Source organism: Agelaius tricolor, unplaced genomic scaffold (assembly GCF_023055355.1).
Source record: "Agelaius tricolor isolate 1412-34295 unplaced genomic scaffold, bAgeTri1.0.p SCAF_5, whole genome shotgun sequence".
Taxonomy (NCBI): Eukaryota; Metazoa; Chordata; class Aves; order Passeriformes; family Icteridae; genus Agelaius; species Agelaius tricolor.
Genome location: NW_027269265.1, coordinates 52,692,199 through 52,718,416, shown reverse-complemented (window position 1 = coordinate 52,718,416; position 26,218 = coordinate 52,692,199). Strand labels below are relative to the sequence as shown.

The 26,218-nt window shown below is 52.8% G+C and overlaps 2 protein-coding genes across 8 annotated transcripts; one reads left to right on the top strand and one right to left on the bottom strand.

Annotated features, from left to right (window-relative positions):
• Positions 1 to 110: 110 nt before the first annotated feature.
• On the bottom strand, positions 111 to 8,303 carry LOC139590399 (NACHT, LRR and PYD domains-containing protein 3-like). Of its 2 annotated transcripts, XM_071427995.1 has the most exons (8): positions 8,102 to 8,240; positions 4,787 to 4,951; positions 2,419 to 4,111; positions 1,786 to 1,914; positions 1,383 to 1,553; positions 999 to 1,172; positions 704 to 874; positions 111 to 538 (listed from the first exon to the last, which is right to left on the bottom strand). In XM_071427995.1, the coding sequence occupies exons 2-8, from the start codon at positions 4,830 to 4,832 to the stop codon at positions 337 to 339; spliced, it is 2,586 nt and encodes an 861-aa protein (XP_071284096.1). In that variant the 5' UTR covers positions 4,833 to 4,951; positions 8,102 to 8,240; the 3' UTR covers positions 111 to 336. The 2 variants fall into 2 exon arrangements, with proteins under 2 accessions (XP_071284096.1, XP_071284095.1); XM_071427994.1 differs by lacking the exon at positions 4,787 to 4,951 and having other exon boundaries at positions 8,102 to 8,303.
• On the top strand, positions 7,549 to 25,443 carry CEND1 (cell cycle exit and neuronal differentiation 1). Of its 6 annotated transcripts, XR_011679333.1 has the most exons (4): positions 8,219 to 9,138; positions 9,875 to 10,031; positions 16,823 to 16,979; positions 17,203 to 17,441. XR_011679333.1 is itself a non-coding variant. In XM_071428011.1 (2 exons), exon 2 carries the CDS (start codon positions 17,370 to 17,372, stop codon positions 17,760 to 17,762), a length of 393 nt encoding a protein of 130 aa, XP_071284112.1. In that variant the 5' UTR covers positions 7,549 to 7,703; positions 17,203 to 17,369; the 3' UTR covers positions 17,763 to 25,443. The 6 variants fall into 6 exon arrangements, 3 of the variants coding, with proteins under 3 accessions (XP_071284112.1, XP_071284114.1, XP_071284113.1); XR_011679334.1 differs by lacking the exon at positions 9,875 to 10,031 and having other exon boundaries at positions 8,285 to 9,138; XM_071428011.1 differs by lacking the exons at positions 8,219 to 9,138; positions 9,875 to 10,031; positions 16,823 to 16,979 and adding an exon at positions 7,549 to 7,703 and having other exon boundaries at positions 17,203 to 25,443.
• Positions 25,444 to 26,218: the final 775 nt, after the last annotated feature.

Sequence of the window (26,218 nt, the reverse complement as noted above, 5' to 3'; positions counted from 1 at the left end):
GGAACGTCCTTCTTGGGCTGGCACTTTCATTTTAGGTAAACCAGCCACACACAAGGATGTGAGGCAGGAACTGGAACCAGAGACCCCATCCTTGGCTGAGGGGGAGAAATAGTGGGAGTTGGCTGGGATTGTCTTCGGGGTCTTTATTTGGCACTGCCAAATGCAGAGAACTGCTGCCCCCAACAGCGAGGGCAAAAGGGAGAGGGCAGGAGCCGGATCCCGCCCCGCAGATGCAGCAGGATCTCCTGCCTGTTCCCCGAGGGTGGGGCAGACTCAGCCCCACTCTCAGCACGGGGAGCTGGGCCAGGACTGGCTCTGGTTGTTGGAAGGATTTTCCTAAAGGATGGGAGGTCTCCTGAAGGAGGGCAGCGCCTTCCTGCCCCCCGGCAGCAGCCCGCGGTGGCAGGGCAGCCGGGCCATGGCCCCGGCCTGCGGCACGTCGTGCTCCAGGAGGTTCCCGATGTTCAGGCCGGGCTGCAGGGCCCGGAGGGCGTCCAGTTCCTGCAGCAGGGCCTGGCTGAATCCGTCCGTGCTCAGCCTGGGCGTGGAGGAGGCAGGAGCAGAGGAGAAGGTGTTGGAGCTTGTGGGGAGGGAGGTGCTGAAGGGGCCGCGGTGCCGGTGCGGCCCTGCCTGTCCCGCAGCCTCCGCTGCCCGCCTCGGGCATGCCGGGCATGGAAGGGGCCGGGGCAGGGCCCTGACTCACCCCAGGCTCCTCAGCGGGCAGGCGGGATGCCGGAGCTGCTGGCAGAGCTGCAGGACGCCCTGGGCTCGCAGCTCGTTGTCACTCAGGTCCAGGCAGGTGAGACGGGGCCCCTGCAGCAGCCGCGCAGCCAGGGCTGGGCAGGAGGTGCCCGACAGCCGGCAGCTGCCCAGCCTGTGGGAGCGAGGGAAACAGGGAAGGAGGGCTTTGGCCTCTGCTTGCTGAGCTGCTCCGGGTGGGAAGGAGAAAGCTCTGCATAAGAAGGAGGGAGCACTTGCCCATCCTGCAGCCCCTTTACCGCAGTGTCTGTAGCGGGCAGGCACATTTCTGGAGCCCCTCACACAGCAGCTCCACACCGGCATCGCGCAGGCCCTCGCTGAAGGACAAATCCAGCTCCTCCAGGGAGGTGTTGGTGCCCAGCACAGCGGCAAGGTCATCGCAGCTGGCACTGGTGATGCGGGAATACCGCAGCCTGATGGGAACCCCGGGAAAACCCTCAGATCCTCCTGAGTGCTCTTACTGCCATCCCACCATGGTAGCATTCCCCACCCTGGTGCCACAACCTTGCTGCTCCTTGGCCTGAAGTGTGGGACAGAGGCACCATGCCACCCCAGGTGGACCCTCTGTGGTGTCTCCCGAGCTCTCACGTCTGAGAGTTGTGAGGGACTCTGGGGGTACTCACCGCAGGATGCGCAGGCGGCAGCCCGGAGTCCGCAGCCCCTCACAGAGGAGGCGCACGCCACTGTCACCCAGAGAGCTGTCAGCCAGCTCCAGCTGGGCCAGGCCCGGGTGCTCCGCCAGCAGCGCTGCCAGCTCCGCACAGCAGCTCTCGGACAGCCGGCACCACTGCAGCCTGCGGGAGAGCACGGACAACAGGGGCTCAGCACATCTCACCTGTCCTGGCTGCCCACCTGCCCACCAAACCCTCAAGTAAAGAGGGCCTGGCCTCCCCCCTGGCTGCTTTCCATTGTCCCCAGGGAGCAGCAAGGCAGCACCAACCCACTCACCCCCTGCACTGTGGTCCGTGTGTCCCCACCCACAGCCCGGATCCCAGCCCTGGTTTGGGCTCCACGTGCGTCTCTCACCGGAGCACCTGCAGGGCACTGTCCCGGTGCTGCAGAGCCCGGCAGAGCAGGTGGATGGGGCAGGGCAGCTCCTCCCGCTGCCGCACGACGAGGGCACCAGGATGTCCTCCGGCTCCTGAGACTCCAGAGCTGCAGGGAAACAGAGCCGTGGTGCTGGCAGCTCCTGGTTCTGACACCAGCACACAACCCCCCCACCCCGAGCAGAACCTCCAGCTTCTCCAGAGGGACCTTTGTGGCTTTGGAGGAGCGAAGGACCTCAAGCATTGCTGCTGGAGCCACCCAGAGATATAAGGTGAGTCACAGGGCGCATTTAACATTCCAGCACAAGGGATCCCCCTTTTCAAGGGAGAAGGGGGATGATGGGAACTCAGAGTGACAGCTGGGCACATGTGGGCCTGGCCAGGTCGAGCCAAGAAGCTCCATCACTATCAATTCCACAGTGGGCAGCGGATGGAGGAGCCCATGTGTTCCTTATTCTCCCCAGGAATAAGTAAATCCCCTGCTTGTGGAACCAAACACCCAGGGAAAGGCCAAACTGGTGTTCAGGAAGGAGGAGCTGAATCATCCTTTGGGACAGAGGAAGAGAAATCTTTGCAGTTTTGGGTCATTAAAGCAAGGAGGAGCAGGACTTACCAAGGCACTGACACATCCAGCTCTACCTCAGGATCCCGCCAGTGAAAGGAGCATCCCTGGAGGGTGACGGAGCCCAGCCCAGCCCAGTGCTGGATGCAGAAGGAAAGAGCCATCTGGTCGTACAGGGTCAGCCTGGTGTCCTGCAAGTCCAGGTCAGTGAAATGACCCAATGCACTTTGTGCAAAGCTCTTCTCATTCATCTCGAACAAGAAGTGGAAAGTGTCCATCTCCGAAACCTTCAGTGCTTGGCCAGGGTGGGAGAGGCCTCTGTGCCTCCTCTGAAGCCACTCCAGCAGCTCTTCCCTGGCTCGTGATGAAATTCTGCACCCCATGGTTTTGTCCATGTACTCTATGGATTTCTGGCTGACCAGACCAAAGAGGAATTGCACTATTACATTCAAATCCTTTCTGGACTTGTTGTAGCTTTCTAATAATTTATTTACATCCTTCTCAAGCCTCCCCAGGCTGCTGATTGTTTCCCCATCATCCTCCAGAACATAGAACATTGCTGCAAAAAACTCCTGGAGGTGCAGGTGGGTGAAAGCATAGACACTCTCATGGTCTTCTCCTTCCCTTGGGATTCTTTGATTGAGGAAGTAGGGAAGAAGACCTGTCAAGTCCAAGCCACAGTCCTTGATTTCCTTCTCCTCAAAGAGGACCTTGTGCTTCCAAATACCCTCGGCAGCCAAGGAGCAAAGTTGGAGTAGGAACTGCTGGAGGACCTGTGGGTTGTCCCTGTCCCTGTGCTTCAGTAACTGGGAGAGGTAGAACATCATCATCCCTGTGGTGGTTTTGGAGCACTCAAGGAGGTTTTTCTTCCCACAAAGCTCTTGTTCAAGGATGGTGCAGATGGTCCAGCTCATGATAGGGATGACACACAAGCTATAGAGGATCTCGTTGCCTCTGACAAACCTGAAGGCCGCGTCTGCTTTGTTGGGGTTTTCAAAATACCTATGGAAATACTCCTCCCTCCTGGCTGCCGAAAATCCCAGTATCTCCACATAATTCTCACCCTTCAGGCACTGCCTCAGGCTTCCAAGAGCTGTTGGCCTTATGGTGATGAGCAAAGAAGCTTTGGGGAGCAGAGTCTTCTTCAACAAGCTCATGAGGGTGAGCTCCAGAGGCTTCACCTCCCTGGGGTCAGAGCTCAGCTCAGCTTCGGGGTGAACCAAGGAAAACCCCAGGGCCTCAAAGCCATCAAAAATGAACAGGATCTTCTTCTGGTCATCCAGGATCTTCCCAGCTGGCACTTGCAGGCCAGGACAGCACTGTGAAACCAGGTTTGCTATGCTGGCTTCCATGGGAAGGACGATGGCTTTGCAGTCAATGCAGAAGACAAAGTCAAACTGCGTGTGGAGTGCCCCTTCTCCCCACTCCACCATCACCTTCCTGACCATCATTGTCTTCCCCATCCCTGGGGCCCCCACCAGCACCACGACCTGTGGGGTTTGCCCATCTCCACTGGGTTCAAACAGCATGGTAGTGGTGGTGGCTGCTCCGCTGCTGGCACTGGTACATCCCTCGCTGGTTCCCACAGCTCCATCCTTGGCTCCGTGCTTGCTCTGAGGCTCCCTGGTGATGGTCAGGGTGGTGAAGCGGCTGTGGAGGGACAGGCTCTCCCTGGGACAGGCGCCCAGCTCCCTGTCCTGGCGGGACTCCCGGACCATGTGCTCTCTGCTGTCCCACCTGTGCTCTGTGCCAAGAGGAGCAGGGTCAGTTCCCAGCCCAGAGAAATTCCCCACCAGCCCACCTGTGCTCCCAACACACCAGCAGCTGCTTATTTCAATGCTCAGTGCTCTCCTAAGTCTGGCTGCGGCACTAAGGACACAGTTTGTGAGGATTTGGGGACTCTGGTAGGTTGAGCGTTCTTCTGGGTCCTGATCCTTGTTTATTAACCCTTGTTTTATCATCCTCATCCACCTGGGAGCAAATGCAACTGTCTGGGGCTGCCCTGCATGCTTCAGGGGACAAAGGCTCCAGAGCACAGACCTCTGCAGAGATATCCTTAATCCCCATCCCAGGAGGAATGAATCTGCCCAGGCGGCTGCTGGAAAGTGCTGAGGGCACTGGGTGAGCTTTAAGGTCACTTCCAACCCAAACCATTCTGTGATTTTAAACAATGCAGGAGGAATTACAAGCCCATGTAATTCACTGCAAGGATGAGCTGCCTGGACAGAGCTGGGTGACCCTGTCCCCAGAACAGCTTCAACAACGAGTGCCCAGGACTGAACTCAGAGCCCAGGCCCATGCCAGCTGGTGGGGAGGCTCCAGGTGAGGCTGCTCAGCATTCCAGGCTATAAATAGTACCCCAGGGGGAGCAGGGCTTGGATTTTCACTGCAAGGACTTCCTGCTGCCAGGGAAACCCACCTTGGGTGCTGCAGCAAGTCATTCCACTGTGAGAAATGTCCTTCATCCTGCTTTCCCAGGAGTTTGAGGTACGGACAAACGGTGCTGCCCAAACAGCCCCAGGGTTTTGCTGCTACGTGGCTTTTTCCCCCTTCTCCAGCTGTGGGGTGGGTTGTAACTGGGGCCCTAGGAAAGGAGAGAGGCTCCTTTAGGATCTTTGGATGCTCAGGGATGAAAGGGGTGTGAGCCTGTGCTGTGACCTGCTCTCCTGGTTTGCCTGCTCCAGTTTATGCACAGGGCACCTGTGTCTGGATTACGAGGGGGTAACCCACCCAATGATTTTATTTTCTGTGAGTGATGATTTTCTTTCCATGATGGGGGAAAAAAAAGCTTCAGGATGATGTGTTTAGCAAAGCAGCCTGTGAGGGATACTGGGAAAGGGAGAAAGGATGTTTTAAGGCACACTGGGAGTTTAAGGACTCCTTATGGACTTCTTATTTCCCTGCTCAGAGCCAGACATTACACTGTCCCTCCTGCTTGCAGGACGTCAAATAATTCTGGGGATAACTGTTTCTCTCCAAAGGAAATGGTCTCAAGTGTGTCAGGGGACATTTAGACAGACTATTTGGGAAAATTCCTTCACTGAAAGGGTTGTCCAGTCCTGGCACAGCTGCCCAGGGCAGTGGTGGATCCCCATCCCTGGAGGGATTTAAAAGCTGCGTGGATGTGGCACCCAGGGACAAGGGATAGTGATGGCCTTGGGCAGTGCTGGGGAATGTCTGGTCCTGATAACCTCAGAGGGCTCAAACAATTCCACGATTCTATGTTCCTTCCCATGGATGCTGCTGCCACCAACATTCCCCTGTGGGTTTTGCAGGGGGAGCTCCCCAGGAACCAGGGCTGTCCTTATCCCTGCTAACTCCTCCTGGGAGGTGCTGTGAGCAGAGGGGGAGGGGGCAAATCCAGCAGCACCGTTTCTAAAGGTTTCCCACTCCCTCTGACCTTGAAAAAGCCATTTTCACCTTGCTGTGTCTCAGCCAGGGCTGCCGCTTGCTGTGCCTGCGCTGCATTAGGGGGGATGTGACTCTGCCACGGGGAGATGGGGGAAGTGTATTGTTTTTACAGCTTTTCCTTCACTTCCCTTTTTCCTACCTCAGTTAAAAAAAAAAGTTTACATTCAGAATTTAAATGTAACGTGAATTCCAGTCTGAGGCGTGTGAGAGCATCACGTGGGGCTGTTTATCTCCTAAGGCAGAGGCAGAGTGTGTGATCACAAGGAAACCACTGCTGGAACCCCTCATCCAGGCTCTGGGGACAAGACCCGGTAGTTCCCACTTGCAGGAGGCTCCCTCCCTCCTCCTGCCACCTTGAGGATATTCCTGCCTGATGCAGAAGTAGCAAAGAGATTTTGCTAGGGAAGCAGTGGTTTGGGGGTGTCCCCTGCATTAAACTGTGGATTTCCACCAGCTTTGCAGGAATTCAGCCCCTCTGCTGCTGTCATTAGATCAGCGGATTTGGGAGGCGTTAAGAAGGGAAGCAGCTGTTTGGAGCCATGAAAAGGTCCTGTCTGTGCCTGGCACAAGTCTCTGAAAAAGCAGGGAGTGCTGGCACTGCTGAGTGCAGGACCAGACAGGGAACAGAGGGTACATCGGCTTCAGCCACAGCTAATCCTGTCTGTGCCAGCCTGTCTGAGCCCAGCTGGCTCCTGGAGCCAAGGACTACAGAAGGAATAACCTTGCTCATCCCTGCCCCAAGGGGGTGTGGGTAGCTGCATCCCAAAACAGGCCCTGGAAGCACAGCCTGTCCTGGGAGATTTAGGTTCTTGCATCCAGCCCCTCATTCTGCAGCTCTCTTCAAACACAGGCATGATTTTTCTTTGCAGTGGGATTTAAGCAACCTGAGTATTTTTTAGACATGATATGCACCTGGCTGGTTACTGGTGGGTGGTTGGTGGGTCCCAAGTAACTGATGGAGGCAGATGGGCAAGTAGCACACAGCCCAATTTGCTCTGAAATAAGGGCTAAAAGAGCTCCAGACAATCCCAGAACCTGCTGAGGTTTGGGGGACAAGCAGGAAGTGACACAGGGATGGGAACCATCCCAGTACTGGTTGGAGGGGTGAGGCTGTAACAGAGAAGTATCTTTGCTTTTAGCTGGTGAGGATGAGGAGGAGGTGGCTGTGTCTGGCAGTGCCTGGCTGGCTGACAACGCTCTGCAGTGGGACTGGGCTGTGTGCCCGGCTCTGGTCTGGGAAGGGGTGTCAAATCCCAGCCTGCTGGGACAAGGAGCAGTCTGGGGAGAAGGGAAGCAGAGCTGGCATAGAATTACCCCAAGGTGCAGCATTTCAGTGTCCTCCCTGCACTGTGCAGAGCTTCTCCTTGGCAAGTCAGTTTTACATTCCTTAACTCACTGCCTGGGATCATCTCAGTTGGAAATCCCTTGTCCGGGTGGGGGGAAGCTCATACTCCTATTGCCTGTGGTGTACACAGAGGCATCCCAATTTATCAGGCCGGCCTGCTCCCAGGTATTTTTCCCTGTGTGTCCTCCCCACTTTGTTGCTATGTTTCATGCAATTGCTGCAAATCCAGGCAGGATTTGGAGGAGAAACAAACAGAGCAGCAGAGGGGTCAGTGCCGCAGGGATGGCCCTGAACTGCTGAGCCAGCTCAGTCCCAAATGACAGAGGATGTAGAGATGCAGCTGGGCTGCCTTCACCACCCTGCGGCCCCCCCTCGGCACCCGGCCCCTCCAGATCCCAGCCCTTCCTTCTGGATTGGAGCGCCCTCTCCCCCCCCTCCCTGCTCTCCATCGTCATGCAGTCTGCAGAGGTGCATTGTGGGAAACTCCCAAGTTTCCCCCCCACCCTCTGCCTGCCTCCCTCCCTCCTCTCTGCGCAAGAGCCAGCTCCCAAGGTGTGACTGGTCCGGCCGGAGGACAGAGGTAAGGGATGCCGCTGGGACGGGGGGCGCGGGTGGAAGGGCCGGGGCTCCCAGCTCGGGGACGTGCGGATGTCCTGCGCAGGGTGACAAAGAGAAGCGGAGACGTGGAGCTACCTGCCCAAGGTGAGTGTGCACCTCCCGCAGCCGCCCGGGATGGAGGCCGGGCTGCCATGCCCGCTGCCTCTGGAGCGGGCACCCCGCAGCTTTCCCCGTGAGAGGCAAAAAGATCCTTTTTGACCCCAGACAAGGAGCGCGGTGAGGATGGCCGGCCCCGAGAGGCTCCCGTCCCGTCCCAGCTCGCACGCTTAGCTCGCTGAAGGTCAGGCAGGCACAGGAGGCGTTTCTGCACACGCACGGGTGCCTCCCGGCCGCTTCCTGCCCGCAGCTTCCCGCACGTACCTGCAGCCTCCCCGCCGCCGCCTCTGCGGGCTGTGCCGCGCAGCCCCAGCGCAGCCCTCCCTGCTCCGAGCCCGGGCCGGGCCAAGGACAGGCCCTGGATGCCGCAGAGCGCTCCGGAGGCAGGAGGGCGGCGGGCACGGGGAAGCGGAGCCGGCCATGTGCCGGAAACAGGGCTGCTGGGAGGGAGGAGGGGAAGCAGCATCCCGGGCTGAGCCCCTCCAGCCTTGGCAGGAGAGCTGCCGCACCTCCCCGGAAGGGTTTGAGCGCTTTTCCAGCTGCTTTCCCCCTCCCATCTGCATAGACAGAGGGATTTGTTTGCCTTGTGCTCTGCCTGGATGGATTTAATGACTCTGTTTAATTCTGTCAGTCGTGAGGCAGGAGGGAAGCGTGAAGAGCCGGCAGCTTGGGTCAGCCTTCACCTTTTCCCAGGAAAGGGAGATGTTTTGTTGGGCAGGGAGAATCTGATATCAATTAGGGGATGTATCCTTTGATTTGACCCTGGGCTTGTGCTGGAGAGGAACTCACAAAGGGAAATCTGCCCCCAAAAACCCACAAAGGGAGGAAGATGTCAGAGGCAGCAGTGCCTGTTAAAACAGGGAGAATATTGCACCGAAGGAATGGGAGAGGGGTGGATACCAGCCCAGGGCTCCTGAGTCACGGTGGGTGCTTCCAGGGAGGGAATGCTTCGGGAATGTCTCAGGCTCTTCAGTCTGATGTCCCTGCTCTCTGTGCATCCATGCGCATCCCTGGGATGTGTGCTGGCAGGGACCTGTTGATTTGCTCCTGTTTACTTCTCTGTCCCTCTGGTGGCTTCTGGGGAGGTGCTAAGGGGGAAAGAAGAGGATTTTTAAAATTGAATCGAGGTCAGGCTGGCAGAACTTGGGCACTGGGACAAGAGGAGGAAACCTCCCCGCCGCAGCCCCGCTTTCCTGGGTGGGGCTTGGGCAGGATGCAGTCAGGAGAGGGAGGATGGACTATGCCGGATTAAGCTCCCTGCTCCATCTCAGGACTGACCTCCAAAAGTCTGACCTTCACAGGTTTGACCTTCAGTGTTTTCCAGCTGTCCTTTCTCAGCCACAGTGCCCAACACCAACATCTAACCCTGTGATATTGTGGTAGGGTGGGGGAAGAAATCCCAATTCTCCCCTAAAACTGCATTTTCATCCCGCTGCATCCATCCCCTCCCCTGTCAGGCTGCTGGGATGCGGGGCTGGAGAACACTCTGGCACATTGTTCCCATCCTGGATCAGGTGTTGGGGCTGGCAGACAGGGTGGAGCTCCCTGAGCAGGGATTTCCGTGCTGGACGAGCTTTGGCCATCCTTTCCCAGATGCTTTCCAGCTTTCTGCTGGGAAGGAGAATGCCCTGGTGTTGCTGCACAAGGTAAGGGATGGGTTTTACCCCAGAGAGTGTGGGAGCCTCCCTGGAAGGTCACTGCCTCGTGTGGAATTGGCCCCTTGTCTGCCTGCAGTGGCTTCTTAGATTTCAGCTGCAGAGCAACAGTTTTCAGGCTGATGCCTGCAGATCCAGGGGCTGCCAGATTCCAGACCCAGCTCTGCATGTGAGGAATTGCTTCCAGAATCTTTCCGCTGGCCCCAGCTGAGCCACAAAGGGGGTGATGCCGCATCAGGCATAAGGGATGGATTTAGGATGCCCATAAACTGGGGAGGGATGTTGAATTTGCTGCTGCTTCCTGCAGTGGTTGGGGCTATTTCACTGTGTCACATATATCCCTCATCCTTTTTTGCTTGTGGATATTGAATTTGGGATGCAGGACTGGGAAGAAGATGCCTTAACAGCAAATTCCGTCAGAAAGGGAATCAGCCTCCTGAAGCTGGGGACTGGCTTGTGGCTGCTTGGGGAGCAGCACCCCAATTTGGAAGCATCTGCCCTCTTCCCAAAGGCTTTTCCCAAGTCCTGGCAGGCCTGGGGTAAGGAGCAGGGCTTTGTGGTGGGAAGGAATGGGTGTTCACCATTTTCCAAGAGGCAGGGAATGTTTGCTGACCCTGTCACATTATCCCTGAGCTGGCACCACAGGCCCAGAGCTGAGCAGGAAACCAAGACAAGCCCCATGGCCCCAGCCAGGGTGTTGCTGGAATTGAATTTTTGGCTCTGGGAGGGCTGGAAAAGCATTATAAAGAAATGAACTGAGTGTGTTTGCAAAAGTCAAAACAGGAAGAGTTGCTCAGGGTAGGGTTCAGGACGCACCCAGATCCCTGTGAGGTGTCATGGGTTAAGGCTCCAAGATTCCTGTTGCTGTCTCCCAAAGTCTTCCCCATTATTGTTCCAGTGCTTTGATCCAGTGTCCTGACAAATAACTGAGAAGCCTTTCCTTTGTGCCCTGAATTTCTGTCTTGGGGTGAGGGACGCCCAGCCCTGCCAAGGGAGAGGCTCAAGATCTAACACCTCGTGGTTTTTTAACGGTAAAAGCGACAGTTTTGCTCTGCGACAAAAAACTGAAACTATACAGGGGAAAAGAGAAATTGATTTTGTGTCTGAGAGAAGTTCAAACCCAAGATTAAAGTGAGATTAGCACAGCAAATTGAGGTGCTCTGAACTCTGTTTTAAGAGCTTGCAGACTGTGCTGGGACCCTGAGGAGCCAGGCTTTGCAGCAGGGTATTTCCAACCCAGCCTCAGCTACATATTTCCAGATTCTGTTGAATTCTAGAAATTATTTTGCTGTAAGATGTGTCTGAGAGTGCAAGCTGTATGGGGGAGGCTGGTGGCACTTGAGGGGCCTTCCCAGGTGTGACTTCTCCTGCTGACAGCAGGCCAGGGCCATGCCAGCTGTGACTCAGTGCCCACCCCTAGGGAGTCAGTCGGAGCACGTGGCTGGAGACAAAATCTCCTCTCTCCCACAGCTGCTCGGCAGCGCCTGGTTTTTGCTGTGCACGTGGCTGTATACAAACAGGGATTCTTACCAGGGTGGGTTGGAGCTGTGTTTGGGGTTAAACCCCTCCAAAAGAACACAGGCTGAGCCCCTGGTAGGAGTGTGGTGTGTCTGCAATGCTGCCTCCATCTCTCAGAGAATAAAATGTCTGCCACATCCATCCCAGGAGCTCTTTGGGGACAGGATGTGTGTGGTTTGCAGAGGTGACGCTCAGCTCAGAGCTTGTCATCTGCAGAGGTTGTGGTGTAGAAAAAGACCATATATGTCCTGTTCCTGGGCTCTTTCTGGTGGGTAGACTGAAATGCTGTGTCACCTGTGTGGGCAGCATGGCTGGGCAGCCTCCCAAGAGGACACTGGTAATGGTGTCACACCTCTGTGCAGCTGGTGGCCCACAATCTGCATCCCAGAGCCCTTCCCTTTGTAAATGGAGGGCAAAGCTGCCTTTACTGGGCTACAGGAACCTGTCCTGTTCCCTGACCTCACCTTGGTGCCAGGTACAACCCAATCTCTGAAGGTGGATGCCTTGCCCAGCCTGGAGAGAGGGGACATGGCTTGGTGGTGCTGGGAGTGGGAAGGGGGGAGCTGGCCATGCTCTGGGGGCTGTGGGGGTTGTGGGTACAGATTTTTGGGCACTGCCAGCACCAGCTGAACCAGTGAGGAGCACGCTGGGGCTCTGAGCAGCTGCAGGAATTGCTGCAGCCATGGAGCAGAGGCTTGACTGGCAGATCTCCCCCATGGCAGTGATTTGAAGCTGCTGCCACTGCTAAAATACTTCCAACATCTGACACTCTCCATAACAAGATTCAAAGGGCTTGTTTGAGAGGGAAATGTTTAATCCAGGGATTGGGGGAGGGATGTGGGGAGTAACAAACAACAGACTGGGAAAAGGATTCATAAATATCTCATCAGAGTGAAGTGGGTCAGCAGTGTTTGCTGTGACTGGGTGCTGCTGTCTCTGAGGGTTGGATTTGGGAGGGCTGGGAAGCACAGCAGGCTCCTGTACAGTCTGTCCCTGGCTGTGCAGCACTGAGGCCGTTCAGAAGCGTCTGTGACAAGTGACTCTGCTGGCGTGGGGTTTGCGTTGCGTTGTGTCACGTTTGCCGTGCGTTGCGTCAGGAGCTGGGGGCTGAAATAGCCTGGAAGGGAGCTAAAAATCCTCCTTGGGGAGCTGCCCATGGCAGCTGAGAGAACACAAGCTCCTTATGTAAAGCTGCTTTAATATTTATGGTAATATCAGAGGCGGTGCATTACCTCATCCCTCTTCGCTGCACTTCTTGGGCATGGGGAATGGCTTAGTCACTACTCTGCTGACCTTCTCCTGGGTGCTTGCTTGGTATCTCCCTGCCTTTAACACATTTGTTCCCCCAGCAGCTCAGAGAAAGGGAGAAATGCTGGTTTTCCCCATTGGGAATGGGGAGTTGAAGCACCAGAAATGATGCTCAGTTTCAGGAGGGGACTGGACACAAATCCTTCCAGCCCTGACAGATCACTCCACGTGTGGCAGAGGGGACAGGCACAGACCCCTGAGGACACGTCCCAGAGGACAGAGCGGTCCAGGCTGCATTCCTTGGGGGTTAGATGAGAAGATGGAGGAGAGTGGGATTGTGAGAGTGCTGGGAAAGGAGCTCCCTCTGCTGCTCCAGAGCCACCTTTGGTGCCAGCTGCTGTTTCCTTAGGGAGGGCAAGTGTCTGTCTGTCCTGTGCATGAGGGGATGACTGCCTTGCTTCCAGACAGGCAGGAGTGATAAAGAAAGGAGGAGCAGATTAGGGGATGAGGGGGAGGATTTGAAGATTTTTCTTGCCGTCTCTGGCTCTTTCTTCACAGCATTGCTCCAGGTCAGATGTGGTCAGTAGCTGTTTCCAAGATGGATGTTTCCAGCTGGAGGACACCTGGAGTGCAGGGATGGACCTTTGTTGCAGGATAAATCCTGGTACATAACCCCACTGTGCTGTTAAATCCTTCCTTGCTGCCAGTCTCAGTGTGGCAGTTGAGGACCTGATGGAAATGGGTTGCTTTTCATGACAGAGGGAAAAACCCTGGGGATGAGCTTCCCACTGCACCCCAGACCCACACCCTGGAGCAGCTCCTCGCTCTTGCAAAGTGACTGAGTTTTCCTTCCAAATGGAAGCAGCAGGGGAGGATGAGGGGATTTGGAGATGGGATGCATCCCTGCAGAGGGAAGGGGCCATGCTGATGGAGCTGTGCTGTGGCACAGATTTGGAGCTGGGATGGGTCCCTGCAGAGGGAAGGGGCCATGCTGATGGAGCTGTGCTGTGGCTCAGCTCAGCAATGACTCATCCGCTGCGTTCGGTGCAGGATTGATGCAGCTTTCATCTGTGCACGCAGGAGACAGATGAATAGATGTGTTTGGTGATTTGCTGGGATTTGAGGCAGGAAAGTGCCCTTCAGGGAGCCAAGGGAAGCTGCTCCTCTGCTGGCCTGTTGCTCCAGTGGAGGGCAGCTTGTTGCACTGGGTGAGTCTGACTGCACTGACCTTGAGAGCATCCCAGGGGAGCTGTGGCGTTTGTGTGCCAATCTTTGCAGCAGCAGCAATTTGGAAGGCTTTCCTTTTCCTTTTTCTCCTTGATCATCCCTGGTTTTATTACACCAGTTCCCTCTTCCCTGCCTGGGAAAGAGGTGGTTAGCTGCTGGAAATGAGAACCTTCCAGAAAGGGCACTGATTGTTTAAGAGAAATAGCGTGGAGCAGGGAAAAGGGAGGGAATGAAGCCTGTCTCCCACAAAATCTTATTCCCAAGTGCTGCTGCCTGTGTAGGAGGCAGAGAGGGAGATGAAGGGGGAGGAATGGGTAGACAGGCAGAGACAGCAGCTGACAAGAGAAAAGGGAGGAATAAAAAGATGTGAGGAGCTATAAAGAAGAAAGCAAAGGTAGGAAAAATGTGTCATTAGAGAAAAACTTGGTGTGATGGAATGAGGGAAGAGGAGGAGACAAAGGAATAGGGGGAACCCTCACATGCAGGCTTAGTTTTTTGAAACGAGGAAAGCACTTCTTTCTTCAGTCTGGGAGAGACAGAGGTGCTTAAAGATGAGCCCATGGTCATGCCCTTGAAGTACAGGATGGAGAGGAGAGATGATTCCCAAGGTAGGAGCTAAGAGCACATAGAAGAGGGTTAAGCACTGGGATGGAAGAGGATGTGCTGCTAAGGGTACCCAGGAGCCAGAGAGGAGCCAGGCCAGAGGGTCTGGAGAGGTGCTGGGTGATCCTGTGGCTACTTGCAGTGATGGAAAACCACAGGCAAAAGCCCTTTATGCAGGCACTTAAGAACTGCTGATATTGATTTTTGGCTTAGTTTGGTTTCTACATCTTTTAAAACCTTTTCTAAGCTGTGTGATGGGTTTGTGTTGCTTTTAGTGGAAATGCACTTAGAATCAGAAAATTCTGTTTGTGGCAATGCAGGGCATGGCAGCAGGACAAAGCTCCTGCCTCCATGGCTCCAAGCAAAACCAGCTTTTGTGCCCCCAGGAATCTGGAGCAGTGAGGGGTGTGGATAAACCTTGAGGTGCCTGGCTGTGCAAGGTCCCCATTTCTCAGCAAGAAGGTGAGTTTGCCCTCCCTGATTTGCACCAGCTGAGGATCTGGCACTTTGTTTTGCTGTTGCTCTACCAAAATGCTGGTAGAAATAATCCTTTTATCTCTGCTATCTGTGAGAACTGAGAAACTAATGCTGCTTTTCCTGCAGTACCCATCTGGAGGGGGAGTATCACACAAGATCACGTTTTACCTCACAATCTCCATAGGCTGTACATGATTTTCCTAGGGAAAGAGCAGAAGTTTAATGCTTGGTCCATGTGCTGTAACCACACGAATGTCAGAGTGTGTGAGTGGCCCAGTTAACTGATATCAAAGTGACAAAGAAGGTAAATTAATATTTATGCCACAATTAATCTGACCCTCCCTGCTTTAACCTCTGAGCCCATTTCAATTGTGGGCTCCACTTACTATTTCTTTGTGTATCATTGTGCCAGATTGAAAAAAAAAAAAAAAAAAAAAAGGATAAATTGGTCCCAAACCAGAGGAGCAGAGTTCTGAGAGTGACTGTGTGCAGCCTCAGCTCTGGATTTACGTAGGACTTGTGCTGACAGAGCACTATGGATGCTCTCTGGAAGCACAGGAAAAGGTGAGGCAGGTGGTATCTACAGAAATATCACAGAATGAGCACTGGGAGGAAAATATTCTTGCACTTGGCCAGGCCCTTGTTTCCCTCCCACGCCCCAAGCCACAGTGAGGTCTGAAGCTGGGGGAGCATCTGGGGTGGTGTTTGTATGGTACAGGATGCCCAAATGTCTGATACACACTCAGCAAGCTGTGAGGGAGGCACAGTTTGGGCTTTCCAAAAGGGTTTAGTTTCCCAAACCAGGGAATGCTGCAGTCAATGACAAATACAGGTTTTATGGTCACCAGGCCTACTGCAGCGTGAGGAGCTGGGCTGGAAGATCCTTGTGTGTCCCTTCCAGCTTAGGATATTCTGTGAGAGTTGTGGAATTCCAGGATTTTGGTGCTGCAATTCCCTCAGTCTGCTCTAGCCGACTGGTGGCCACCAAGCAATGGCTGGCAAGGGAGAGCAGGAGAGGGAGGTGTTTCCATCTTACACTTAGGAGCCATAAGGTGTTGCTCAGCTTTGCTCTAGTCCCAGACCTCTCACCTCTTTGAGATTTCCTCCTTCCTAAATGGATATGAAGGCGCCATGTTTGTCAGCCTCTTTCCCAGAAGAGTCAGCAGCACAGATCATTGGTGCAGTCCTGGGACCTTGTTCCTGCCATTAGAGGAGTGATCTGCCCTCTGAGCCGCTGTGGAAGGAACCTTGGCTGGCTGAGGTTTTTGAGGAGCCTCTTCAGCTCTTGATCCAGACAATGAGCTCTGGTTTCACTTAGCAGGCAGAAAGCTCCTGGCAGGTTCCTGGCAGCCCTGAAGGTCAGCAGGGAGCCAGCAGCTCAGATCCTGGTTACTCTTTATTTCCCGAGCTTGGGGCTGATGTGGTGCTGAACTGCCAGCGCCTGCTGGCAAAATGCCCAGTGCATTGTCCTCTCCTCCCATCACATGAATGTGCAGCCACAGGAGCTCCATCCTCAGCTCACCCTGCCCTGCCAGCTTTGTGGGGTGAGGTTGTTGTGGTACAAGTTTTTCATCCCCTCAAAGCCCACTTTGTCCCTTTGCTGAATTCCCGTGGTGCAGCAGTGCTGTTCACTGCTTCCACCAGTTCCCTGGGGGAAGATAGCCCCAGATGGTCACCAGCATCCTGTTTGGCTCCATGGGCAAGTCCAGCAAACCCTGAAAGGAGATGACAGGAGTGACATGTCTCTATCACCAAGAGATCCAGCTCTGCAGTAAATCCATGCAATCAATTCTCTGATTTGCACCAGCTGAGGATCTGGCACTTTGTTTTGCTGTTGCTCTACCAAAATGCTGGTAGAAATAATCCTTTTATCTCTGCTGTCTGCGAGAACTGAGAAACTAATGCTGCTTTTCCTGCAGTACCCATCTGGAGGGGGAGTATCACACAAGATCACATTTTAACTGCTTCCTAGGTGGACCTTGGGATAGTGCTGCAAAAGGGGAGGGTGGAGAGTGAGACAGGCAGGAAGGATCTATCCATCTGCTTTCCCATGGAACACAGTGTTCTCTCCTCACCCAGAAGGGTTTGAAAGGGTGAGCAAAGGCAAAGTAAGGTTTATTTGGTTGGATGTGAGTTTGTCATCACTCACAAATGGCCTCATGCACACAGCCAGGATGGACTTCACTATGGATGCCCAGAAGTGGCAGCCATAGATGACAGTCAGTCCAATTTGTTTAATGTTCCTGTTCGATATTAGGAAAAAAATCCTTCCCTGTGAGGGTGCTGAGGCCCTGGCACACACTGACCAGAGAAGCTGTGGCTGCCCCATCCCTGGAAATGTCCAAGGCCAGGCTGTACAGGGATTGGAGCCATCTGATCCAGTGGAAGGTGTCCCTGCCCGTGGCATGATCAAGGTGACTTTTAAGGTCCCTTCCAACCCAGGCCGTTCTCTGCTTCTGTGATTGTTACAGGCACAGAGCTTGTAGCAAATGCTTTGAATGGAATTCACAGTTCTGAAAGAAGGAGCCAACAGTTTTCCAGTCTTCCTTTCTGTCCTCCTCCGTCACCTCCAGGCAGAGCAACACTGGCTTGCTCTGCCCTGTCACTCACCTCTCCTTGTTCTGCTTCCCACTCCAGGTGCTGTACCATGTCCAGGTAGGACACCGCCAGAATAACAAGCATCCCAAGACAGCCTCTCCCAGGCCTTGAGCTCGGGTGGCTTCTCTGCTTCCTGCAGCAGCTGGGTGAGGGAGAAGAGCTGGGATAGCCCCACGAATCCAGCCGCTGCCCACAGCACCCCTAGGATGGATTCCAAAGGCAACGTCCGAAGCGGAAACAAACCCGATGCCAAGGCCGCCGGCTCCGGGAAGCCGGAAAAACCCAACCCCGGGCCTGCCACGAATGCAGACAAGAAGGAGGCCCCCAAAGAGCAGCCTGCTCCTGCCACGGCCACCAAGAAGGCAGGAGGTGACGCCGCCATCGCCAACAACCACAGCAACCTGAAGCCCAGCGCCGCCGGCACGGAGACGCAGGAGGCCAGCGGGCAGTCCCCTGACTCTGACCACAAGGGAAACAGCTCCGAGGAGTCCCCGGGCAGCTTCTTCGACAACATGAAGCCCTTGATCATCGTCGGAGGAGTGGCGGTGGCTGCGCTGGCTGTGATTGTGGGAGTGGCATTCCTAGCCCGGAAAAAATGAAGACCGAGAAGGGGTGGGGATGAGAAACCCAGCCCAGCTGTACAGCTCCTTTTGAGACAAATGCATGCAGAGAAATTCTATACATAGCTATATATATAGAGAGCGAGCTAGATAGGCCAACAACAAACACCAACTGCAACTCCAGGGTCTTGTTCAAGACGACTGTGCCAGTCTGACCCGCTGTGGGTAACTCCATGCACTCAGTGTGTTCTTTCATGTAATATATCTTGGCTTATACCGCTGTGTATAGATTACAGCTTCTCCTGATCGGTGTAAATGACGGTGTCCCCTCCCCTCCCCTGCTGTCCTCCCTGGGAGACACCCCCCCCTCCCCCCCCTTGCAGTCCCGTTTTCAAGTCCAAAGTGTTCTACGTCCCATTTGGAGTCCCAATTTGTGTTTTGGTTTCTGTTTGGTTCTGTTTTAACTTGGGCTGTGGTAAAGAAGATGGAAGGGGAGTGCTAAGGCCCGGCTCTCCTGTCACGCTGGGCTGGGGGTGTTTTTCCAGCCCCCTCCCAGGACAAGGGAAGCACAGGGGCATGGCAGGGAAGAGGCAGCTCCCTGACCCAACAGCCACAGGCGATCCCTAATTGGTGTCTGTGCATCTGCCCCTCATCATCCCACCTTGGAACACCCGCCTGGGAAGTGCTCCGGAGGAACCAGGGTGGCTGCGGGGTGGCAGAGCCCAGTGTGAGCCTGGGATGTCACATCAGGTCACTCCTCTGGCTGAGCTGCCAGCGGGACAGTGACCAGAGGGGCTGTGCTGTGGCCCAGAGAAGTCTCATTGCAGCCTTCAGGATCCCAGGGCTCACCAGGGTCACGTGGGCAGCGTTTGGAATAGAGAGACTTTGTTTTGGATCTAGTATTTCCTAAAGTTAGGCTGGGCTTTGCAGAGTGCTGTGAGCTCAGTCCAAGCTCCCTTGAGGTTGGCTGGACTATTTGTGTTCATTTTTTTGGGCTTTGGATAAGGCCTTTCACTGGATTTTTTTTCCCCACTGAAGGCTGTGGTCTCTCAGCACATGGGATGACAGGAAAAGGGGGAGACATGAGCTGGTGTTAGGGCAGAGAGGACCTGGGACCCCATGAGAATAACACTAACCTACCTGCTTTATACCAGGGAGCCCCCTTCAAGGGCACTGGAGTCTGTCCTGGGTGGATTTCTTGCCTCCCTCTTGTGACGGTAGTAGCAGGGAATTGTAACTCGTTCACACTTTGGAAATGGAAACAAATTCCCAGCCCTCAGGAGCAGCCTGATTTCATGGGTGAGTACCTTGGCTCTAAAGCCAGACCTTGTGAGGGGGAGGAGAGAGGGTGTTTAGAGCTTTGGCCAGTGCTCAGCACTAAACAGCAAGGGGTGAGGAGCTCTGCCTCTGAAAGCTTCCATTAGGCTTCTGTTGGCTGCTGCAAAACAGTGTTACAAACACCCCTTATGTTTTGGGTTGAAGTGGGATCAGACATTAGATGAGGTCCAGTGGGAGCTTGGCAGTGGCCACAGCCCATGGGCAGGGCAGGAGTGATGGATTAGAAAGGGGCTCTGACACAGCGGGGTGAGCTCTGTTACAGAGCCCATCGTGCACCTTTAACTGGGATGGATGGATGGATGGATGGATGGGATGGATGGATGGATGGATGGATGGATTCAGGGGCTGCAGGGATAGAGGGGGGTGTGCATTCATTCCTCAGGTGCTGCCTATGCAGTGTCTGCCTCTGGCACAATCCCTGGATGGGATGGTGTGGGGGTATAACCTGACCTGGCAATTCTGCTCTTGGCTCGAGTCTGTCTTATTTACCTCCAAATCTGACCTGCTGAATGCACATGGTCTTGGAATGCATGGCTACTCCTGTGGTGAGCTCAGAAAATATTCCCAAAGGTGTGTGGCCTCTGGGAATGTCAGACACTATGTTCTGGTGCAGGTGGAAGTTGATGCCTCCACCTTTGCCAGCAGAGAGACAGGAGCAGGCGTGTTGGGCTCGCAGGAGTTTTGGAAGCAGGGCTACAGCTCCAGGTGAGATCCTGGTAGCCTAAAACACTCTTGGCATGAGCTGTGGATGTGTTCCCAGCAGCAGTGTGTCTCTAATAGCCTGGGGAAGGGTTAGAAGCAGGAGGGTCCTCCTCTCCCCTCAGCAGCACAACTTTGCAGGGAAATTTTCACAAGGAGTTTTGCTAACGTTGCTCAGAAGGAAGTCAACCCCTCCTGCTCTGGTTCATGTTTTGCCATGTAAGGTAGTGATTTTCAGATAGTGACTTCTGTTTTCAAGAGATGTTTCCACCTTTCCTGTCCCCTCCCTCCCTCTCAGCTCTGGCCTAGGATTGTTTTCAGCAGTGTGTGACATCAGGCACAGCATCTATCTATTCTGCCCTGACCAGCATAGATAGATCAGAGGAGGAAAGTGAAGCACCTGCTCCACTCGAGTCTCTCTCTAAAATTTTAATCTTCTAAAATTTTAGAATTTTCCTTTCTAAAATGTTTTTATTTCCTTGTCTTCACCTTTGGCAACAGAACAGGGGAAAAACAGTTCTCAGCCAATGGCCTTAACCTTTTCTCCATCGCCAAACCCTGCCTGCCCTTAGAGCACTTGGATGCAAGGCCACCAATTTCATCCAGAAACCCCACAAAGGTGGTGATGGGGCTGCAGCTCCTCATCAGGCACGGCGCTCATTCGAGCCCTCCCTGCTCGGCCAGCCTGGTATGTTCTGTTTGTCAGGGGTTTTTGAATGAGGTCTGTCCTGTTCCCAAGAGATTTCCCACTTCCTGTGATCAGTCTGCTGTAGAGGTTCAGCACCTGGAACCCACCTCTTTGGCAGTGTGGTTTGGAAAACACCTGTCTGTGTGTGTGTGTGCCTTGAAGCACATCCTCTGTGTGTGTGTGTGTGTGTGTGTACAAACCTCTGTGTTGCATTGCTGCAGTCTGGGAGGGGGAGAGAATCCAAGCTGGAGATGCCCCTTCCTTCGTTCCCTGCATTCACACCAAGTGTCCATGATGTCTTTTCTGTGCCATTCCCACCATGCCATGCAGCTCCTGAATTCCTTTCCAGTCCTGGTTTCTCCTCAGTGCAAGGGATGTCTGGCTGGTGAAGTGCTGAGTGTGTGGTGTGCTCGGAGCCCCGAGCCCCTGCTCCCCCCCAGGCAGTCCTTTGGGCTCTTTGCTTTAAAATGAGGCACTTTTAGACTCTCCTGGACTGTGCTGTAGTGCTTTTCCAAGCGTGGCTCCAGTGTTGAGCCGGGCAGATCCAGCGTAGATGCCACAGCGCGCCGCAGCCCTGACTTGCAAACAGCTCCTGTCCTGCCTTCCTGTGCCAGGCTGTGCAGTGCTTTTGTTCTGAGCCAAAACTGTCCAGCGAGCACCAGGCCGAGGGAGCAAATGCCCCTCTCTCAGCCCCAAAGCTGTGGAAGCAGAAGGCTTTAATGACTGACCTCGCTGTGCTAAATAAATAGTTGTCTTTTCTCGTACTGAGCACACGCCGTTATTTGCTTGATGTCCTTCTTTGTGTGGTTTTTGTGGTATGAAGTCCTTCCAGTGACATCTCCGTGGGGAGAGTGAATTAACACTTAAAACTAATCAGAGTCTGTGCTTGGGGTTTGAAGAGATCTAGATTGCTAGTTTACTCTTTTGATCAAGTCGATAAATTAAATATTGGCAAAACTGGTTTCAGACCTTTCAGCTTATCACCAAAACTCTCGATTGAATCACTGCACCCGATCTCAATCTCTTTTTAGGGAATCATAAACTTTAGTTGAATATAAAGATGTCATTTTGCTGTCTTGGACAACTCAGTAGAAGGTTTTTGCTGCTTCTATTTTAAGAGAGATGAAATGGATTATGCTTCTGCTTCCTCTTCCTACTGATTTAATACCCTGTAGATAAGTCCTGTTATTCCTAACAGTGCTGCAGCAGGATGAAAACAAATCTGGCAGCCAGGGGATTGTGCAGCAGCATTTTGGCAAGGGTAAGAATGCATTCCTGTTCGCCTGGGGCTCCCTTAAAGCACTCAACAGTCACTTGCCCTGAAGCATTTCTTAGGGGGCTGGGTGATAAACTAAACATCCATTTGTGTCTCTGATGGACTAGAGTTTGAAGGCTGAGCCATAGAATACTAAAAGCAAGGGGAATTTTTCCACTGGCTTCACCATGCTTTGGCCTTTGAGTTCTTGTTGGCACCAGGGATATGATCACAGGTCATCATAAAATCATCTCAGTTGCAGATTTACTTTTCAATTGACACAAACGTTCCTTAGACTGAGCATAAGGGAAGTCTCTTCTCTGAGGCAGCCCTGCTTATACTGGCATCAGGATTTGTGTATGAACAACAGCAGTGCAACCAAAAAGCCCCTGGAGCTGGTGAGAGATGATTTATGCCTTAAAATATTCCTTACTTTTTCTGGAAATGCTACTGGGGTTTAGAATTCAGCGGCCTTCTAACTATTCTTAGAATTGGTTGAAAATAACAGTGCTGAAGATTGAAGAGGAAAATGATTCTTTGAGAAGTAAACCAAAAAAGGAAGGCAATGAAAAAAATATGTTTGAAAGGTGAAATTATTGGAATTTCAATCAGCTCCATGGAAAGCTTCAATTTGGTGAAGATTCTGTGAGGGTGCAAGGAACAGAGCAGAGAAGTGGAGAGAAAAAGAACTATTTAATTATCTTAATAGCTTTGGTAAGGACATGCTAACTTTTATATCCTCTTCCCCCCTTTTTCTTTCCTCAGGAGAAGGCAAAAATGACGAGCTCTGGTGCCATGCAAATTAACCTCTGCTATTTGCGTTTTCCAGATGATTTCCTGCTGTCTCTGAGCAATGTTAAAGGGTTAGAAAAATACCTGAACTCTTCTATAACCAACTTTGCATGATTCAGGGGAATTGCCAGGACATCAGGAGGGGCTGTGTTCTCTTTTCACGTTATGACAAGGACTGCAAATGCAGCCTGCTTGCACTTCCATCCTCCTGGTCCATCCTCCATGCTGGAGCAGGAATGCCAATTCCCTTCCCAGGCCTTGTTGTGGTGTCATTCCCTTCACCACAAAGCTGGGAGAGGAAGAAGCATCACATGATGTTCATGAGCTGGCTGCAGTTCTGCTGCACAGGTTGAGCACTTCCCACCACAAAGAGGAATTGGCTTTGATCTGGAGCAAAACAGTTCTGTATTCCAGTAAATTCTCCCTGCAGGACATTGGAATTGGGAATATTTCCTGCTATTTACACTGGAGGTATTTCGTCCTTTACTCTTCTGGGGAGAAATCTGCTGATGCTGAGGATTTGTTGGCACATTTTGAGTCTTATGAGTGACACTTGGCTGGCACCCCCAAAAAGCCTTGGAGCCTGTGCCCCCATCCAGCAACCCTCAAAGGAGGCTTAATCCACTGAATAAAGTGGGTTTATGATGACTTCTTCCTCTTCTTTTTGAGACCATCAATAACCTGATTTCCTTTTAAATTCCCTAATTCCTAGGATGTCTGTTCACACCACGTCTTCAGCTGCTGCAAACTACGGGGCTCCATTGTTTTCAGATCTGATTCATTGCTTGTTCTTTCCTCCTTCTTTGGCCACTGCACTGTATTCCCTTTTCTTTCCCTACTTTCTCCCTGGGCAGCTCTGCAGATGTGGCCTCTCCATAGCCCAAGGCTGGGGCAGATTTTGAGTTGTCTAAGGCAGGTTTGGGGTGGTCCCCCAAAAATACAGGCGGTGCTGGGCCCCCAGACTGTGTCACAGCAGGGAATGTGTGAAGCTTTGATCTGCCCTCACCTTTGAGAGCACAGGATTTGTGATGGATGACAAGTCCCCAGGAAGGTCCCCTCCTGTCCTTCCCTGCCAGTCAGGTGTGAGGTGTTCTGGCTGCTTGAGAGGGGCTGACATGCTGTGAGCACACACTGCCCTTGGCTGCAGCCAGAGCTCCCTCAGCCCTCTGGAGCGCCAAAAACAGAGGGAAAAGAGAAGTTTTGAAGTTGAGGACTTGTGCTTCTGCTGGCCTGGCAGGATCAGCTGTTGTGCCAGGGGTGAGGGTGCAGGAAGTGCAAGGATTGTCTCATCTCAATGAGCTGATCAAGTGTCACTGGGTGATAGAGAACTCTGGGGTGTCCGGGCCTCTAAAACTCACATTTCATTCAATTGACCATAAAAGGCCTCAAATTCCTGTGAGAGATCAGAGCCTTTGGCTTTCCAAATTAATGAGTTTGGATCTACCTTGTGCTAGAGCTCTGCTCCCTCCTCTGGACAGTGTGTGCTCAGATATGCAGCACTCTGGGACTTGTGCCCTCTGCTCTTTGATGCTCTTCAAATTAAGTAGACTTTTTCTGCTGAAAAGCATAACTTGGGTTAAACAGGCTTTGGACTGGCTGTTCCCATTTCTCTTCTGGTTGTTCCCAGCTTGCAATTCTCAAACAGTTCCATCACTTTTCCATTCCTCAGCCCCAGTGCAGCATCCCAAGCCTGAATGCATAGGTTCTTTCTGTCTGTGTGATGATGCTGCAGCACCAAAGCTCCCACCAGGACAAGAGGAATCTTCATGCACCTTTCCAACAGTCACATCCTGCATCATATCCCTGGTTGTGCCACAGCTGCTTCAAGCAGCCAAGCTTCTAGGGCAAGCTGATGAGAAGAAGGGTGCCACACAATTTTGTTTGGTTAAAAACCAACCAACCAACTTGGGAATAAATTGGCTTTACTGAGTTTTGAGCAGCCCTTCATAACCCTGGTGCCTTTTCCCAGGACTGTTTCAACTGAAGCCTTTAAAAATTGCAGTTTCACCTCCCCAGGAAACCAACTCTCTTCCAGTGCAGGTTGCCTATCAGTTTGTGGAGGAACTAAAATTTTAGGAAGGGAAATTGAAGGTCAGATTACAGGGGATTTTTATTTTGGTTTTGGTTTGTTTGGATTCTGTTACTTCTCCAGGGACTGATCCAAAGCCCTCAGAAGTCAGACTGAAATGCCTGCTGTTCCTTTGGAAGCCTCAGGCACCTTTCCAACGACGCCGGTGGGTTTTGAGTCAGCTCCTGAGTGTGTTTTCCAAACGATAGGAATTTTCCAAGTGACACCTTGATTTCTTCCCTGTACAACCAGACCTGCTTGTCACTTACACATCTTTACCTGTGTTCAACATACAGGTTTGGGGTATTTTTTTGCTCTCAGAAACAATATGCTGCTAGACACATTTCCTGGAGGGAAATGGACACCTACCTACACACAAAGCTATCCAGCTAATTTATACCTTGTTGAATTTATAATCTTGTCTATGCTTCTATGGACACTTTGTATGGGCTGCAGCTCAAATCCTAAAATAGTCAAGAATTTTTTCCTTTCCCATATAGTATTCTATTTACTTTGACTTTGAAAACAAAAAAAGCGTATAAATGCAATAATGCAGGTAGACTAGAAATACTAGATTGAAAATTTAAAGTAGTTTAGCTTGTCCCATTGTGACTGACAGTGTTGTACGACACCCAACGCTGTACCCTGACATTTTCCAGGCTTTCTCCGTAGCTGAATCTAGTATTAGCTTTGGAAACCCATTGTGTGAGTGGTGGGTGGATGGGTCGGAATCGTGTGCTCTCTACACACTGTATGTTACTCACATCACAAGCTGTATGGCCACTCCATATGCTGTGAAACTGTAAATGATTCCCAAATACACCTGTAACTCTTACCAGGATTGTGAGAAATAAACTATATATAGATATATATACACACACATAGAGAGATTGTATAATTCCTCCCGTGAGCATCTTCGTGTACCTGGGGGTGTGAGTGGAACCTGCTGTGCCCCCTCTGGCGGTTGTCTGGAGAAAACTGTGGCTGCCCCCATCCCTGGACACGTCCAAGGCCAGGGTTCACGGGGCTTGGAGCAACCTGGGATAGTGGAAGGTGTCCCTGCCCATGGGAGAGGTGGAACGAGGTGAGCTTTAAGTCCCCTTCCAACCCAAACCATTCTATGATTCCTGGATTTTATGTCTGTGTTTCCCAAAGGCCCAATATTTTCTAGGTGATGCCACTGAGAACTGTGAGAAGAGGCAGTTCCTGCCCCAAATAAACTCCAGCCTGCCCAGGGAAAGCAGGATGATTATTGTTTTTCCCAGATAGGAACTAAATTGAATCGTAGATTTACCCAAAGACATAGGGGAAACATTTCTGGTCCAAGAAATTCCCTATCCCACAGCCTGGTCTCCAGCTTTCACCCCCAGTTCTTTTGCTGTGACCTTTTTCCTGCCAAATTTCTCCTGTTGATTTTCTGGTTTTGTTTCTGAGATGGCCTGGGAACACCTCCCAAACAAAGCATCCCCTGGGTGATGTCTCTGGGGTCCCTGTGCACGGATTCCCTGCAGGCTCTGGAGGGGAGGAGGGTTTTGGCAGCACGTGTCACTGCACAGGGCTGGTGTTGTATTACACCAGCTCCAATCAGGGTCCCGATGGAACTCCGCAGGCTTCTGGAAATTAATTTCTTAAGAACTGGGCAGAAAAATCCTGTA